Genomic DNA, 15,998 nt, shown 5'->3' with positions numbered 1-15,998 from the left:
AGAATAATGTGCAGTTTATGACCAGTTGTGCAGAAGAAAGGAAGAGAGCACACATGCGTATCTGCCTGTGGAGAGGCGATCTCTGGAAGGACACACGGGGAAGTGGGAACTCCGCCTCCGTGCAGGGAAGTGGTCACGGGGCAGACGGACAGGCTTTTCACTCTGGGTTCTCTTGTACTTCCCATTTCAAACCACGTGACCATATCGCCCATTCAAGTGTGTATCTGGGGAGCATTTGAGATCTTGCTCCCTGGCATTTGTCAGTTTGGCTTAAATAAACTCTTACAAAAAATGTTTTAAAAAGTATATCTCTACTCTTAAAAGTGATTATGATATGTGAACTTAAAAAATGAATTAAGTAGCCCTGGCTGATGTGGCTCTGTTGGTTGGAGCATTGTCCCATACACTGAAAGGTGGCAGGTTCGATTCCTGGTCAGGGCACATACCCAGGTTTCGGGTTCAATCCCCAACAGGAGGCAACTGATTAATGTTTCTCTTTCTCTCTCTCTCTCTCCCTGCCTCTTCTCTCTAAAATCAATTAAAAAAAGAATAAGTCAACATTTATACTAGTATATGCCCATGTAATCACATAAACAAAATACAGTAGGTCCTCGGGTTACGTCAGAGATCCGTTCCTACAGCGACGTAATGCGATTTTCGCTGTAAGTCGGAACCCACCTACATAAGCACCTACGTCACTCACATGGAGCACATACACAGCAGTAATGAAGTGACACAGTAAAAAAAATAAATTAAAAGAGAGAGAACAATTCCTGACCTTTACTTGTGGTAAATAAATAATAAAAAACATAAAGCACATATGTACATACGTCGAAATGACGGAACTTTTTTTTTTTATAAATAAATGGGAGATGGCGAGGTAACCACGAAACGTCGTACTTAGAGTGTGACGTAACCCGAGGACTGTCTGTACATATACAGCATAAACAGGAGATTATCACATCAAGATGGTAATAATCTTTCCTCCTTTTCCCTGTTTCTCCAGAATTTTTACCATGTGGTTATGATGGATGTTTTTGTAGTATTGTTTTCTATGTTTATTTATTCTTCCTTGACTAAACCAGTAGTCAATCAGTACACTTGGCGAGACAGGCGGAATTGAAGACGAGGGACTCCAGTATCCCAGTTCACAGTATACTCAACAAAGCAGAAAACCTACAAGCCTAAAAGTTGTCCCGTCAATGAGCTTCCAATCCTTTATGAAAACGACAAAGAGCGATTCTCCAGGTCGGCATAACAAGGTAAAGGAGAAATCCCTTTCCACCCAGAAGCAAATCACTGCCTGACACAATGCAGTTCACAATACTAACATCTCCTTACTTCTAACGACTACCCTTCACCTTCCTGTATTGTCCCTCATTCTCATCACTGGTAACCAAGGGTACCACAGGTTTTCCCAAGCTTCTACCTCCCAAATTTCAAACTAGTTTTCTTTCTGCTTAGGAGGTAGCAAGAGAGATGACTTCTACTTTTTTTAAAACACACACACATAAAAGCATCACCCGTGTTTTCTGACACTGAGTAAAACAGACTTGGAAACTACTTCCAAACCCCAGCTGAGGGAGGGAAGCCACCTCATCCCGAAGCCAGGGAAGCAGTGCCCCAGCTCTGGAATGAAAAGGAAGCGCAACATCAGGGGCTTCACAGAGCCCATCTGCGATGGCCATGACCTGGGGCCTGGCTTCTGGGGCTGACGTTCCCCGAGTCTATCACCTGATACAGTCGCTTCCTTGGTTGCAATTTATGAGCTGCCAGTGTTTGCCTGTGAGACTGTCTGGGAGCTGGAAGGGAAGGAAGACAAATACACCAAAGCCCAGCCGAGCAACTGTTAAGTTTTACATTTTATTTCCAGGAAACGACATCTTGTTTTCACAAGGAGTGTGCCATCCTCTCAAATAGAGGCCGCCTTAGTGTCAGGGGCAGCCACAGGGGTACATTCAAGCTGTCCGGAACAAAGGTCAGCAGAGGCACCAAAACAGTGACAAAACAACAACAAATGTAAAAGAGCAAACGGAACTACATAACCATTCGACACGCAGTGAGGCAGAGCTGTCTAGTACCCGGAAGCCGCAGGGCGGTGGGTACAGGATGCTTCAGATGACGGTCAGCGGGCTGGCCAGCATGGGAGGCTCGTGACGGACAACTTCCTACTTAGACTCTGTCCCACGTGGTTCTCCCACGCTCTGTCCCGGCGCAGCCCAGAGTCCACAGAGGAGCCTCGAGACCCCCCGTGCTCCATTGCCTGGCAGTCTTTCAACGGCCCCTGCAGCACAGTCTTCACAACAATCTCTCTGCTTTGGAGAGAAGGAGAGGAGAAATAGAAGATGAACTGCATGTGCCTTCTCTGGCCTCCTTACTGCCACCCTCCATCTCTTCCCCACAGACCAGCCCCTGCAAAGAGAAAACAGGTCAGATCATGTCACTCTGCTCAAAGCCCGCTCCTTACTTCCCCCAGAGTAAGAGCAAAGTCAAGGGCCTTCCGATGGCCTATCAGGCCCACACGACCTGCCTCCTGCCCACCTCCTGACCTCACCTCCTCTCCCGGTCACTCACTCTACTGTAGCCGCCTGGCCTCCTTACTATTCGTCCAACACTCCAAGCAACCCCAAGCACACTCTCCTTCTAGTCCCTCCCTGTGGGACACTCTCCCCCAGTGCAGCGGCCACTTCCTACAGAGCTTTACTGAAATGCTACCTCCTTGGTGACGCCTTCCTTGACTACTCCAGCAAAAACTGCCAACGCTCTCCCCATCACTCCCAAGCCTTGCTGTTTTTCTCCATAGTACTATTAGATTTTCACTTCTCTTTCTATTCCTTGCACCTGGAACAGTGCCTGGCACAAAGCTGGCCCTCAATAAGTATCTGCTGAAGGAAGGAGGGACTTGCATCCACAGTGACTGGAGGGAGAGGTGGGCGTTCTTCCGACACCCAGGAGGGTGGGGTGGGAGGGGCTATTTGCTGGCCTCCAGTCTTTTCCAATGACTTCTGCCTCCTCATGGAGAAGCAGGAATCCTGGCCTATCCTGAGGGCACAAGACAGCCACCAAGGAAACCCCCTTCCCTGAGACTGAGGTCCAGAACACTTTGGTAGGATTGCAAGGATTGTAAAAGTTACTTTTCTCCCACTTCAAGGCAGCCTTCGAGGTGGTAGGCCTTGGGATGGGCAGCCTTGGAGAGCTGGGAGAACCATGCATGTCCCTTCCTCTCAGCTAAGGGCCTCCCTGACAGCTCACAGAAAAATGCAGAAGCCACAGCAAAGAAATGCTCTTGACTCTCTTAAGCACATTTCCTTGCCTGTCCTCCCACATTGTCCCCTTCTCTCTAGGAAACAGGATGTACCCTCCTGCTTTTAAAGACTAATTCCTCCCTCTGTGCTCTAGATGTACCCTCCTGCTTTTAAAGACTAATTCCTCCCTCCCGCCTTCCTAGGAACTGTCCCTGTCCACTGTCCCGGCTCCCCAGCACCTCCTCTCCAGGCTCCTTCCAATCAGCAAGTGAACATGCTAAAATCTCTCATGTCTTCAAAAATTCCTTTACCCTGACGTCCTTCCCAACCATGGCCTTCTCTAGGTAGCTCCCACACTTGTAGCCCATTTTTTGAAGAACTTGTTCAACTTACTCTTGTCTACTTTAGCCCATACTCATTCTACAATTCAATGCAAACTGGCTGCTGACCTGGCCAGTCCCCACGATGCCTGCTCTGTCCAAAGGGCACCTTTCCGTCCTCACCTTCTCAGCCGCAGCCACACCGCCCACCCCTCAGCTCCCGGCCACTCATAATGTGCATTCACTGGAGACCTGCCAAACACTCCCCCAGGCCTCAGACCACACACAGACAGACACAGCCCTGTCCTGTTTACAAATCGAGGGGCAAGAACACACTAACAAATACGATTTCAGATTGTAAGTATTTGAAATAAACAAACAGGGAGATGTCTAGAATGTAATAAGGGCTGAGGGCGGGGTCAGGAAGGCTCAAAGCACACCACTCCGATGTCTTCTGTTGCCTGTCCCACACGCCCCCTTTCCCCACCTCTTCCACCACCCGCACCTTCCATGCTGGCATTGCTCCGGGCTCTGACCACCCAGACAGGATCCTCAAATCTACTCTTCTGGGCTCCAGGTCCACATATTCAAATGCCCTCAGGCACTCTCAACTCACTTTGGTCTTAACAACTAGTCTACAACTAAACTCACCTCCCTGACAACCTGCACCTTATTTCAGCAAATGCACCATCATCGCCCCACTGCCCGACAGAAACCGGAGTGATCCGCACCTGAGCTCCTTCGTTCCTCACAGCAAAGCAGCTCCACAAACGTGCAGATTCTACCCTCTGTACCACTGCGCAAGCCCAGCCACTCGCTGCATCCCCACTGCTACTTCTCTGGCCCAGCCAGCATCCTTGGCCAGAGCCGCTGCCTCTGTTCTTGTCCCCCTCACCATGTATCATCTCCACGGCAGCACCACTGACCTATCCAGAAAAGTGTAACATGGACAGTCACAGCTCCACCCAAAACCTTCTATAGTTTTCCACGGCCCAGTCTAAATCTGCGGACAGGCCAGGGGACCCTTCACGGTCCACCAGCCTCACTGCTCAACCCGCTCTCCAGCACTCCGCAGCCCCGCCACTCAGCACTGTGTCAGCCCTCAGCACTCCCTGCTTTCTTGTTTTTAGCCCCTTTGCCGGTGATCCGCACCATCCCCCTTCCACTTCCCTTCACTTCTCTGCCGTCCCTGGGCCTCTGCCTAGCACCATTCATCTCTCTTGTGGCGTTACTACAACCGGCCAGGCCCTGCATCGGACTGAAAGCTCCGCTCCACGAGGGCAGGCTGCAGTGCCCGCCCACTTTCCTTCCAGCGCCTGACAATAGGTACTAAGGAAGAGGAAAGGCCCAGGGGAAGGAAGCGAAGAGCAGATTCTTTGGGGTTGGTTCTGGTTCAGGTTTCATGGGCCAAAAGTAAAAAAAAAAAAAAGGTCCAAACTCTCCGGGGTAGAAAAGCAGGAGGCTGTTCAAGCAGGAGCCCTGGCCAGAAACAGGAGCCACAGCAACAGGCCCCTGGACAGGAGAGAGTGCAGCTGATGCAGATGCCTCAGTGGTGATGGACCTAATCCTACGGGGTTCTGTGGGGGAAGGACAGGAGGAAACGGTTTCCATGACGGGTCATGGACATCTAGAACACCCACTTATCTGAGCTTGCTCTAAAAATACTCGGCGCTGCTCGCCGTAAGTGCCGGGACTAAGGAACCCCGCCCCCCCCCCCCCCCCCTCCCGGAGGAGCAGCTTTGGGTAGTGACACTGCGCTACATTCACACAACGGTCTCCCACAGTAAGAGGCTCCTGCAAGTCTGTCTGAAAAGCCAATTTAAAGGTGCACGTTAGCGGGAAGAGAGGATCCATTTTTTAGGGAGCCAAAAGAACTGTTTTATCGTTACAGAAAACAAAACCAAAAAAGCCAGGAGGAACTTCTGCTGCGGAAAACAGCAACACGTGAGGGAAGTCCCTCCTGCTGGACCCCCGCCGACCGGAGCTGCTCACTTACTTCTCCTGAAGCTCTCGCGTGCGCTCAGGTTCCTCCCCTGGGCCCTTCTCTCCGGCTGCTGGGCAAGCCTTGGCCAGCAAGCACTGGTCTCGCCCTCAGTACAACGTGGTGGTGGTGGTGGTGGTGGTGGTGCTGGTGGGCGGTGCTCACCAGAGTTCCTGACTCTGCAGGCAGGTAAGCAAAGGTCAGCCTGGTCTCTTCTCCAGCCTGGTCTCTCCCTCAAACCCAGCCATGTACGCATTTGGGGTGCCCCGAGAGATCATCATTGTAGGAAGGCACAACCCCTAAGCTGTGAAAGCTTGTCCGGGGCCTGCGGTGAGGTGGCAGCTTCTGGTGAAGGAGAAGACACTCCACCACAGAGCACTAGTCAGAACAGGCTTTACCTCCAGATGGAAGGAGACCATCCAGAAACCTCAAGGACTACAGAGTCAACGAGAAATGCGAGGCTCGGAGACTCTGATGGCTACTCCATTATTCCAATTCATATCTTAGAAGCTGACTTCTAAGATCACAGTACCTGCGTCACTGGGTGAACAGTTCCCATGCTGCCCTTGTCCCTTCCACCTGTGCAATCTTTTAAAAAAATATTTTTATTGATTTCAGAGAGGAAGGAAGAGAGAGAGAGAGAGATAGAAGCATCTATGATGAGAAAGAATCATTATCAGCTGCCTCCTGCACACCCCACACTGAGGATCAAGCCTGCAACCCGGGTGTGTGCTCTGACTGGGAATTGAACCGTGACCTCCCGGTTCATAGGTCTATGCTCAACCACTGAGCCAAGCCAGCAGGGCCTCAACTGTGCAATCTGAGATGCCAATAAGGGCAACGAAGCAGGCACCACTTAAGGGACAAGGAAAGGAAGAACAACAGGAGACAAAAGAGGAGGAGAAGGGAAGGAAAAAAGGAGGGCAGCAAAAGAAACCATCAACAAGATGAAAAAGGAACCCATTGTACTCACCAATAATACATTTGATAAGAGGTTAATCTCCAAAATATATAAAGGACATATACAACTCAACACCAGAAAGACAAACAACCTAATTTAAAAAATGGGCAAATGGACTGAATAGACACTTTTCCAAAAGAGGATGTACAAATGGCCAAGAGACATGAAAAAAAAATGCTCAAAGTCACTGATCATCAGAGAAATGCAAATTAAAACAACAATGAGGTATCACCTCACACCTGTTAGAATGGCTACCATCAATATATCAACAAACAACAAGTGCTGGCAAGGATGTGGAGAAAAGGGAATGCAGACTGCTGCAGCCACTGTGGAAAACACTATGGCATTTCCTTAAAAAGTTAAAAATGGAACTGCGTTTTGACCTAGTGATCCACTTTGGAAATATATTCTAAGAATCCCAAAACACTAATCAGAAAGAATATATGCTTCATAGCAGCATTGTTTACAATGGCCACGATCTAGAAACAGTCCAAGTGACCATCAGCAGATGAGTACATCAAAAAGCTATAGTACTGCCCTAACCGGTTTGGCTCAGTGGATAGAGCGTCGGCCTGCGGACTCAAGGGTCCTAGGTTCGATTCCAGTCAAGGGCATGTACCTTGGTTGCGGGCACATCCCCAGTAAGGGGCGGGGGTGTGTGCAGGAGGCAGCTGATCGATGTTTCTCTCTCATCAATGTTTCTAACTCTCTCTCCCTCTCCCTTCCTCTCGGTAAAAAATCAATAAAATATATTTTAAAACAACAACAACAACAAAAACCCAAAAAGCTATAGTACTTTTATGCAATGGAATACTACACAGCCATAAAAAAGAAGGATCTGTTATCCTTTGAGACAGCATGGAGGGACCTGGAGAGTATTATGCTAAGTGAAATAAGCCAGTCAGAGAAAGACAAATACCATACGATCTCACTTACATGTGGAACCTTATGAACAAAATAAACTGACAAACAAAATAGACCACAAGCATGGATACATGGAACATCAGACAGCTGTCAGAGGGGAGTGGGGAGCTAGATGAAAGAAGATGAAAGGATTAGCCAGAAACATATATGCATAACCCACAGACCCAGACAACAGTGTGGTTCTGGCCAGAGGGAAGAGGGTGTGGGGGCTGGGTAGAGGGGGGTAAATGAGGACATTTGTAATAGTGTCAACAATAAAAAAAAAGAAGAAAAAAGCCCTGGCTAGGTGGCTCAGTTTGATGGAGCATCGTCCCGAATACCAAAAGGTTTCGGGTTTGATTCTGGTCAGGGCACATACCTAGCTGTGGATTCAATCTCCATCAGGGCACATACAGAAGCAACCGATCAATGTTCCTCTCTCTCTCTCTTTCTCTCTCTCTCCCCTTTCTCCCTCTCCACCCCCCCACTGTTCCTCTCTCTCTAAAAGTCAATAAAAATATATCCTCAGGAGAGGAATAAAAAAATCTCAATTTAGAAAAATATATATAAAAGGAGGGGCAAAAAATGGAGGGTGGTTCTGGACTATAAAGAAAAAAAAACTTCTAAAAATAAGCCTGCCGATTTTCTACCCCATGACAATTTTGCAAAAGATAAATTTCTTAAGTCAAACTTTTTAGAGTCCAGTGTTATACACTATTTGGATGCATGCAGGTGGACACCCCACCCCATGCTACCCTTGCTGAGAGCTATGTCCCTTAGATAAACACCATCCTATGCCAGATAGGCATGCTGACTTCATGCATAGACCCTCCTGACTGGGTGGATTAAAAGTACTTGCCAACAAGTATTCTCTCTGGATGAAGTCAACTCTGCCATTCCCCACACACACCTTTACTGGGCTCTCTTTCAGCAAGGGATGATGGCAATATCAGGGACGGCCTGCCAGGTGGCAGGCAGGCACTCTCTTCAGAGATTGCCAGTTTCCTGCGTCCCATGCCTGGACCACCCTCCAGCTAGCTACCGGAAGCGGCTCATGTCTGACCTGGCTGAGGTGTGACCTGGGCAGATCTTCCTGGAGACCCTCAACCTCTGGATTCCGGAAAGCTGTGGCTCATGAACCTCTCCCCACCTCAGCTCACCTGAAGGCCATGGCACTCTCACTAGCCTCGGCTCAATATGATAGTATCAAGGGAGCTGGGGAATGTGGTTTGAAAAAGCCCCTGGACTGGAAATCACTGTCCTAAAGGACCAACAGGATTTTATTTCTAGAAAATTTGCTTTCTTCTTTTCTGAGTCCAACCCAGAGAAACTGCTGGGGAAAGCTAAAAGCGGGAATGTTAACACTCTCGTCAACAAACACTGGAGAGCGGAGTAACAGGGGAGGGAGCCTCCGCAGGGGGTAAACAGCTTCCGGGCCAGTTACAATTACTCACGCGCCAGCACTTACTGATGCTCCTGATCTGCCCCAGCTCCAGAGCACCCTTGCTTCAATATTCTCTTTCTCTCCTCTACCATCTGGCCACCCGGAGTTTCCAAGGGACCAATGGCTCGTCCGTCAGGAGGCACTGCGCCTCCCAAGGGACATGGAACTTGAAGACAAGGACCAGCCAGGGAGGCCTAGGTGGGGCTGCTCTCGGTGGGATGAGCCCCACGGGGCCAGAGAGGCGGGTCTCCCTCTCGGGACTCGTGCTGAGAGCCACCCCTGCAGGAGGAAAAGAGCCCTTTGACAATGACAGGCTTGCCAACCCGAGCTCCCAGAGCCTAAGTTTGGTCCTTTTTAAAGTTCCCATGCACTGGGGATTAAACCAGCTTTCTGCTGGCAAGGAAGGTTGGTATCTGAAATGAGACTTTCGCTAAATCCCACACCGCAGACCGGCGGAGCTGCGGATGCTCGGCACGGTTCCCTAGCCAGGCCGCAGAGCTTCGCTGTCTCTGGAGGAAGCCTCACAGCTGCACGCACTGTGATAACTGCAGAAACCCAGGCGGCTGCCAGAACCGCCTCGGCCGTGCCACCAGGGGAGGCCGATCGGCTTCCGGTGCAGCTCTGCGGTTACCAGAAGGTAGAGATACCCTCTTTAGCCTTTGGAGAGAAAAGGGAGTTGGCTATTCTTTCCCTTTCCAATGCTGCATGAAGCTATCCACTGAGCTTGAACTTTCGAGAAGAAACCTACTCAATGGGCTGGACGAAGAAAGTACTTTGGTGTCTCCCCCTGCTGACAGTCCCAGCACACTTCAGCTCAAAGGCTGGGCCTGGTCAGCTCTGGGTGCCCAGGTCCCTGCTCCCACCCAAAGGAAAGAGGAAAGCAAACAGAAGGCACTCGCAACGCCCCAGCGGACCCGCTGCTCGGCACCACGAAGACATTCCACCTGGTGTGGACATGAGGGGGCACTGCTAGGAACAAGACACTGCTTCTCAAACCTGTGCTTTGCTGGGGAAGCTGCCCCTTAGGGAACCTTGAACTCATTCAAAAGGCACTTCTTCCGTGAAGCTCCTCCCGCACTCCACCTGCCCAGGCCGACGTGAGTGCCTCTTCTCGGCAGTTTCCTAGCGCCCTGTTGTAGAATTTGTCATACTACCTGCGTCCCTCTCTACCTCCCCCACAGACGGTGCCTCAGTGACCATTGTATCCTGGCCTGTAGTACAGTGTTCCTGTACATGCTTATGGGAGGAGGGAGGTGGAGAGGAGGAACGATGGGATTCTGCCAGAATCAATGGCTCCTGGGAGGTAAAACACAATTTCTAGGGGCTTTAAACGGGGCACAGGACAGAATATTTTCCTTGAGTTAACAGGCTCAAGAACACTCCTGTTCAGCACAGCGCACCCCCCCCCCCCCCCCCCCCCCCCCGCCCCTGCGCACTCTGACAGGCTCGCTGCCTCTGCTGTAGCTGACCCCTGAGGGTGTCTCATGCCACAGCTGCTTGCAAATCAGCATCAGATTCCTGGCCCTACTCAAAGTGGCTGCTATCTGCTGGAGGGCTAGGAGAAAGGAAGCAGTGGACGGAAGATCCTATTGCTTCAGCTTCTCTGAACTTAGGGAAAGGTACATCCAAAGGTACACATCAATATGGATTCCCATGGCCAGGTGGTGGGAAGTACCTGGAATGGCAGCAAACTCCTGACTCTTCTCTGATAGGCCTTTATGTGCAGCCAATTGGTATCACAGCACGTAGGCTCTGCAGCTTTCTCATGAGGCAGTGCTACACTAGATTATTAAAGGGACTTAGTGATGATCAAGTCCACCCTGCTTCTATGCACTCATCACTGCACAACAACCAACTTCTTATCCATTAAGTTCCTGGTGCTTTGCCCCAGGACATATCCTTTTGCCAAAGGCCATTCAAGTCGTAAGCAGAGCAGCTCTGCAACCCTCAGCAGAGCAGGCAGCAGGGGTGATGAGGTCACTCGTTAAATAAGCAGGAGTCCACGATGGAAGCCTGGTTCGTTAGGGAAATTCACCCATCCCTTCCCCAATCTCTTTACCAAATTCCCTCCAACTCGGAGACTTGCTGGTAAACATATTAGCACCCTCAATGATAACATGGCAGGCTTAAACTTATCTGCCTCTGGTTTAACATTATGCCCAATTTGTGTAATTAAGCTGTGACTATCACAGAGAGAACCTGTATATGTGTTTCCTTCAGGCATTCAAGTTGTGAATCTCTGACTTGTACACGTCTGATTTATAATTGACTGTATACCCAACCCAAGGGTTTTTACACCTGGACAGAACTAAACTGTCTTGAACAACAGCACCATCTAGTGACCAATACAGCAAAATGACTGACCATCTGTTTCTAATCACATCTTTTACCCCCATAACCAAGGCACATACACTAAGCCCCCCCTTTCCCGGTGCTCAAATAAGGGAGTGAATGCTACTTCAACTCTTTCTCACACATTATCTCTAACTCCTTTACTTGTCCCCTTCTTCCACATCTTCTTCATCTGACTCTCTTCCCCAACCAGTAAGTGCTTCATTGAGGGCACTCACCTTGTACATAACCACTTACCTTTTCGTCTCTTAATTAAGTCAGTTCGTCGTTCTTTTACTTCCGAACTCAGATTATCTACCATTTTACTAATGCAATTGTCCAGAACCAGGGAGGGGGTTTTGGACTTGATGTCCTTCCGACAAATGGGACATTCTACCTTCCTCTTCATCCATTCATTGATACAATAGGAGCAGAAACTGTGGGCACAGTTCAAGGTGACAGCCTGCAATGGGAATGTGAACACACACATCAGAACTGTCAGGTTAACTTTCCCAGGGTGGGTGTGATCTCAAAGCTAAGCAAGACCAAGTGGGTTTTTAACCATAATCTTTTCTAGAGAGCTTACAAAAAGGTACCAGAACCATTGTGGGGGCTGGAAAATGTTTAAAATGTTTTTATTGATTTTATAGAGAAAGGAAGGGAGAGAGAGAGAAAAACATCAACATTGATAGGCTGCCTCCTATTGGGAATTGAGCCCACAACCAGGGCATGTACCTTGACTGGGAATTGAATCAGTGACCTCTTGGTGCATGGGTTGACCTCAACCACTGAGCAACCCTGGCTGGGCAGGGGATGGGAAATTTTAAGCTACAAGTTAGATGATTTATTTTCTTTCTCAAAAGTTAAATTCATAGACTCAGGCCCCAGGAGGCTGTCTGTCTGGTGCCACCAACTTAGGCCACTGCCAACATGGGTTAGCTACCTTGCAAACAAATATCATTGGACACCGGAGGGACTAGTAAGCGAGTGAATGTTTGGTCCAAGAACATCACTAATTCTCTTATGGAAAACAAATATGTGTCTTGCTAATGGGGAATTAGAACCTCAAATTTAATATAGGAAGGGGAGTGAATACACACAGAAAATTCGGTATATAGGATGGTAGGAGGAGTCCTCTCTATTCAAAAGAAACTAAAAAAGTAAAATACATGTAAAAGGCAACTAAAAAAACTGAAGAAAAAGGGGGGAATGGAAAAATTGTAATGGGCTCCCTGCCAGTGCCTGAGCCTGAGTGACTGAGCCTGTGAAAAGGGAGGAAGCAGAGGAGCTCTGTCATGTGAGGGGTTCCGCTGAGCAGACCAGTGGTCCCATTTCTGCCGTGCTTTTCATTCCCAAGAATATAAACCATTATCTTCATTGCTCCTGTTTATGTATGTCTCCTAAGACCCAACTTTTCTGAGGCTCAAAAGTCTTCATCCTGCTTTTAGGATGGCAGTGACAAATGACACAGAAATAATGTATGTTCCAAAGGCCAACTAGGAGACAATCTGTTTACTACAGGAGGTAAATTCTTATAAACAGCACTAAAAGCTGTCTGATTAAAAGGAAACCTCTTTCCAACACTGGCTTTAAGAGGTGACCAGTAGAAAATGTCAGGCAATATGCAGGACACAAAACACAGGCCACGGTGCCAGTCTGGTTTGTCTGTGCAGAAGCCCCAGGTTGGCTAACCCACCCCCTGTTCCAAGGCCCCTTTCCTGTCTTCCCCTGGTAGACTCTGTAAACCCGAATCAAATGACTAGAAATTATGGGGAAATTTATGACCCGAAGTCAAAGTGGATCCAGAGCAAAAGAAACAGGTCTGCTCAGAAGAGTGTTTAGGGGGCTAGTAGACTCAACCTCATAAAGACCACCAGAAAAAAGGAAGCGGTGCCGTATGTGACTTCCTCTGTAAAGGAAGCTGAAAAGCACTGTCATTTAAAAACTTGATTTTAAACTTGTGGTATAAGATGAACTGGTCACAAATGGTACAATATGCGAAAATAAGAGTCTGTGCAAAAATATGACAGGTAACTATTGGTAACGTAGGAGAGAGCTGTTCCATTTTCACAAGGCCTCGGAGTCCCTGAAACATGTTCCACGTGTGCTGAGTTCCCAGGGCCCGGACATCAATGACATGACCGCCCCGTTTAAAGGCTGTGCCGCATGCCCACTCTCAGTACCACGCCCATTCATAGTGAGGAGTAACTTTATTGAGCAGCTTTATTCTGATTCTTCAAAAACTAATGCCACGTGGCTCTGTTTTCTCCCCAACAAGTGAGAGAAAGGCTGTATTGCAGTTAAAAATATTGATTATATCAAGTAAATACTCAAGAACAAAGGAAATAGGAAAAGGGACAGGAAAGTTAAAGAAGACTACAAAAACAAATGAGAAGTGGCCACCTCTAGACATCACTTTGAAGTCAGCTACAAGAAGTTCCCACAAGAAAAAGCTCTTCCGAATGTTTCCCTATGGCAGCAGCAGCCTGTGCAGCTGAGCTCCCAGGGTCGGGAGAGTGACAGGCGCGAGGGAGCCACTGTTCATAATTACCTCAATAAAGTATTCTGAACAGATAATACACTGGAGCTCGTTCTCTAGCACGTCGTTCATGTGGCTAAGAACTTCCTCCTTCTGTGCTTGCACCTTCTCCTTCTCTTCCTGCAAAGACACAACCCAACCTGCCCGTCATTCGGGAGGACCAACGAGAATGCAAAACAGGACAGGGAGCAGAGCTAATCATCCGGAGTGGGATCCAGAAGGATTCTAAATTAAAAATTCATCCTGGCAGAGCAACACAGAGAACAAAGCATTTCCCAGGGAGCACTCTTTCTCAGAACTGGTTTCTAATAGGGGGCACTGTCTTCCTTTCTTTCCTCTCTCCGATTTTTCAGTATTTGTATTGTAGTTTCTGTCTCCTTCCCTACATTAACCAAATGAGAAAAACGGAAGGCAGTATACTAACCCCACCAACACCCAAGGCCAGAATGAGACATTTAGAATCCCACAGTGAACTGCAGTTCAGAGGGGATATAATAAAAATTATCCCCCAAAATGAAAACTCACTGGACAAAACAGAAGACATAAAGAATAGTCCATAGAGGCAGAAGTTTGAATTAGTGTATAAGGTCCCTTGTGCTCTGTATAGCTGCCTCTTCTATAAAATAGGGATAATCTCTATGTTTCCTGGAGGCTGGAAGGGTGTCAGGCCCCAAGCTCTATGCTTGCCACTTCCCACTCCTGCAAGGCCTGCAGGGCAATTTCCCCATGCTTTCCGCAAGAGGTCAAACCGCCGTGGACAATCTTTTTAGGGAGCATCCTAGGTGTGTGCCCTTGAAGCGTCATTTATTTAAGTTAGCACCTCATCCCCCAAAAAGAAAGTATCAGGAGCCCCGGAGGGAGAGAGGAAATGACATTCAGGGAATATAATTGATTCATTTGTCATCTTTTTGTTTTTAATATACATATATAATTTTTACTGATTTCAGAGAGAGGAAGGGAAAGGAAGATAGAAACATCCAGAGAGAAACAATATCAATTGACTGCCTCCTGCACACCCTCTACTGGGAATGGAGCCCCTAACCTGGGCATGTGCCCTGATGGGAAATCGAACCGTGACCTTCTGGTTCACAGGTTGACACTCAACCACTGAGTTACACTGGCCAGGCTCATATTTCATCTTTCGTTTTCTCTTCTAATCAAAGCAAAGACTGTCAGACTCCTTACGACAGGAAAGAAGGTCTGGGTCCATTTCTAACTAGAGTCAAGTTCCCTGAACACTTATGAATTCTGGGTTTAAAAAGATGGTTGGTTTCTTGGAGGTTGGGAAAGAAGGTACTCTGTGATTTTAACAGAGGATAAGGCAAGTGAAGAGAGTCTCCTCCTGTCTGTGCTCTGCTCCGGGGCTGTCTGTGAGGAGGCGCAGGCTGCGAGATGCAGACGGGCTCAGGCAGTAATTTGGGGTCAGAGGTTGCAAACTGATGGCCTGTGGACTGGATCCAGCCTACAGATTGGTTTAGTTTGGCCATTAAAAAACAAAACAAAAAACTGAACTTGTTGCCAATACTTTAAAATTAGGATATTTTATGTGAACATTTGGATTTCCCTTTTCTGTGGAAAACAGATCTGACAACCCTGGGCTCGCATTTCTGGATGGCAACAACTGGCTGCAGCAGAGTTGTTCTTTGGGGTGGAGGTGAAGGCTCCTTTCCCGTGCGCCTCGTCCTCACAGGCCACTACTCACTTCTATTACCAGTCTGACCTCGGTGGGCACCTGAGTTAATAACCCCGAACTTAAGAGTTCTACTGATTTGATGTGGGAAATAATTACATAAATGCATGAGGATGAACTCCTTTTAACTTTGATTACAACACCCCTTAGCCTGTGTCAGTGGGACACACTGAGGGAGCATCTACCCTAGACAATGGATTAGACTGCAGCAAGTGTGTCTTATCCGCGGCATTTCGCTTCTGAATGAGGGAAGGAAACAGACGTTGTCTTACAGGCAGAACGTTCTATAGGCCCGAGTAATTTTACAGATTATTTCCCCTGAGGCTGGGAAAAGCCACATACTCTCTTCTCTCACCATTCACCATAGCAACCCTTGCACTGTTGAAAATGCTGAGTTGCACATACTAACCAAATTCTAAACCTTCATCTTCTTTCTAGTACCTTGGTCTGCTCCAATTCTTTGTTCTTGGCTTGAATGATGGCTTCAAAGTCCTTCTTGCTGCGGTTTAGCTCTTCCATTAGAGCCTGATGCTGCAGAAGCATAGCAGATACACACTCAAGACGAGCTCCACTGCATCCCTCCT

The 15,998-nt window shown here is 48.2% G+C and overlaps 1 protein-coding gene across 6 annotated transcripts in view; it reads right to left on the bottom strand.

Annotated features, from left to right (window-relative positions):
- Positions 1-2,180: 2,180 nt before the first annotated feature.
- The window catches only part of RNF8 (ring finger protein 8), a 39,554-nt gene continuing 25,736 nt past the window's right edge, over positions 2,181-15,998 (bottom strand). For 3 of the 6 annotated variants that reach the window (XM_054722212.1, XM_028161192.2, XM_028161194.2), the window contains 5 exons: positions 15,856-15,945; positions 13,737-13,844; positions 11,444-11,648; positions 5,562-5,725; positions 2,181-2,315 (listed from right to left, as the gene is read on the bottom strand). In XM_054722212.1, the coding sequence (XP_054578187.1) occupies positions 5,586-5,725; positions 11,444-11,648; positions 13,737-13,844; positions 15,856-15,945 (543 nt within the window). In that variant the 3' untranslated portion in view covers positions 2,181-2,315; positions 5,562-5,585. The remainder of the gene's footprint in view (positions 2,316-5,561; positions 5,726-11,443; positions 11,649-13,736; positions 13,845-15,855; positions 15,946-15,998) is intronic. The other 3 variants (XM_054722210.1, XM_008152026.3, XM_054722211.1) reach the window with 3 other exon arrangements.

This window comes from Eptesicus fuscus, chromosome 10 (genome assembly GCF_027574615.1).
Source record: "Eptesicus fuscus isolate TK198812 chromosome 10, DD_ASM_mEF_20220401, whole genome shotgun sequence".
Taxonomy (NCBI): domain Eukaryota; kingdom Metazoa; phylum Chordata; class Mammalia; order Chiroptera; family Vespertilionidae; genus Eptesicus; species Eptesicus fuscus.
Note: the sequence above shows the minus strand (reverse complement) of the source record. Positions and strands in the feature narration are given on the sequence as shown.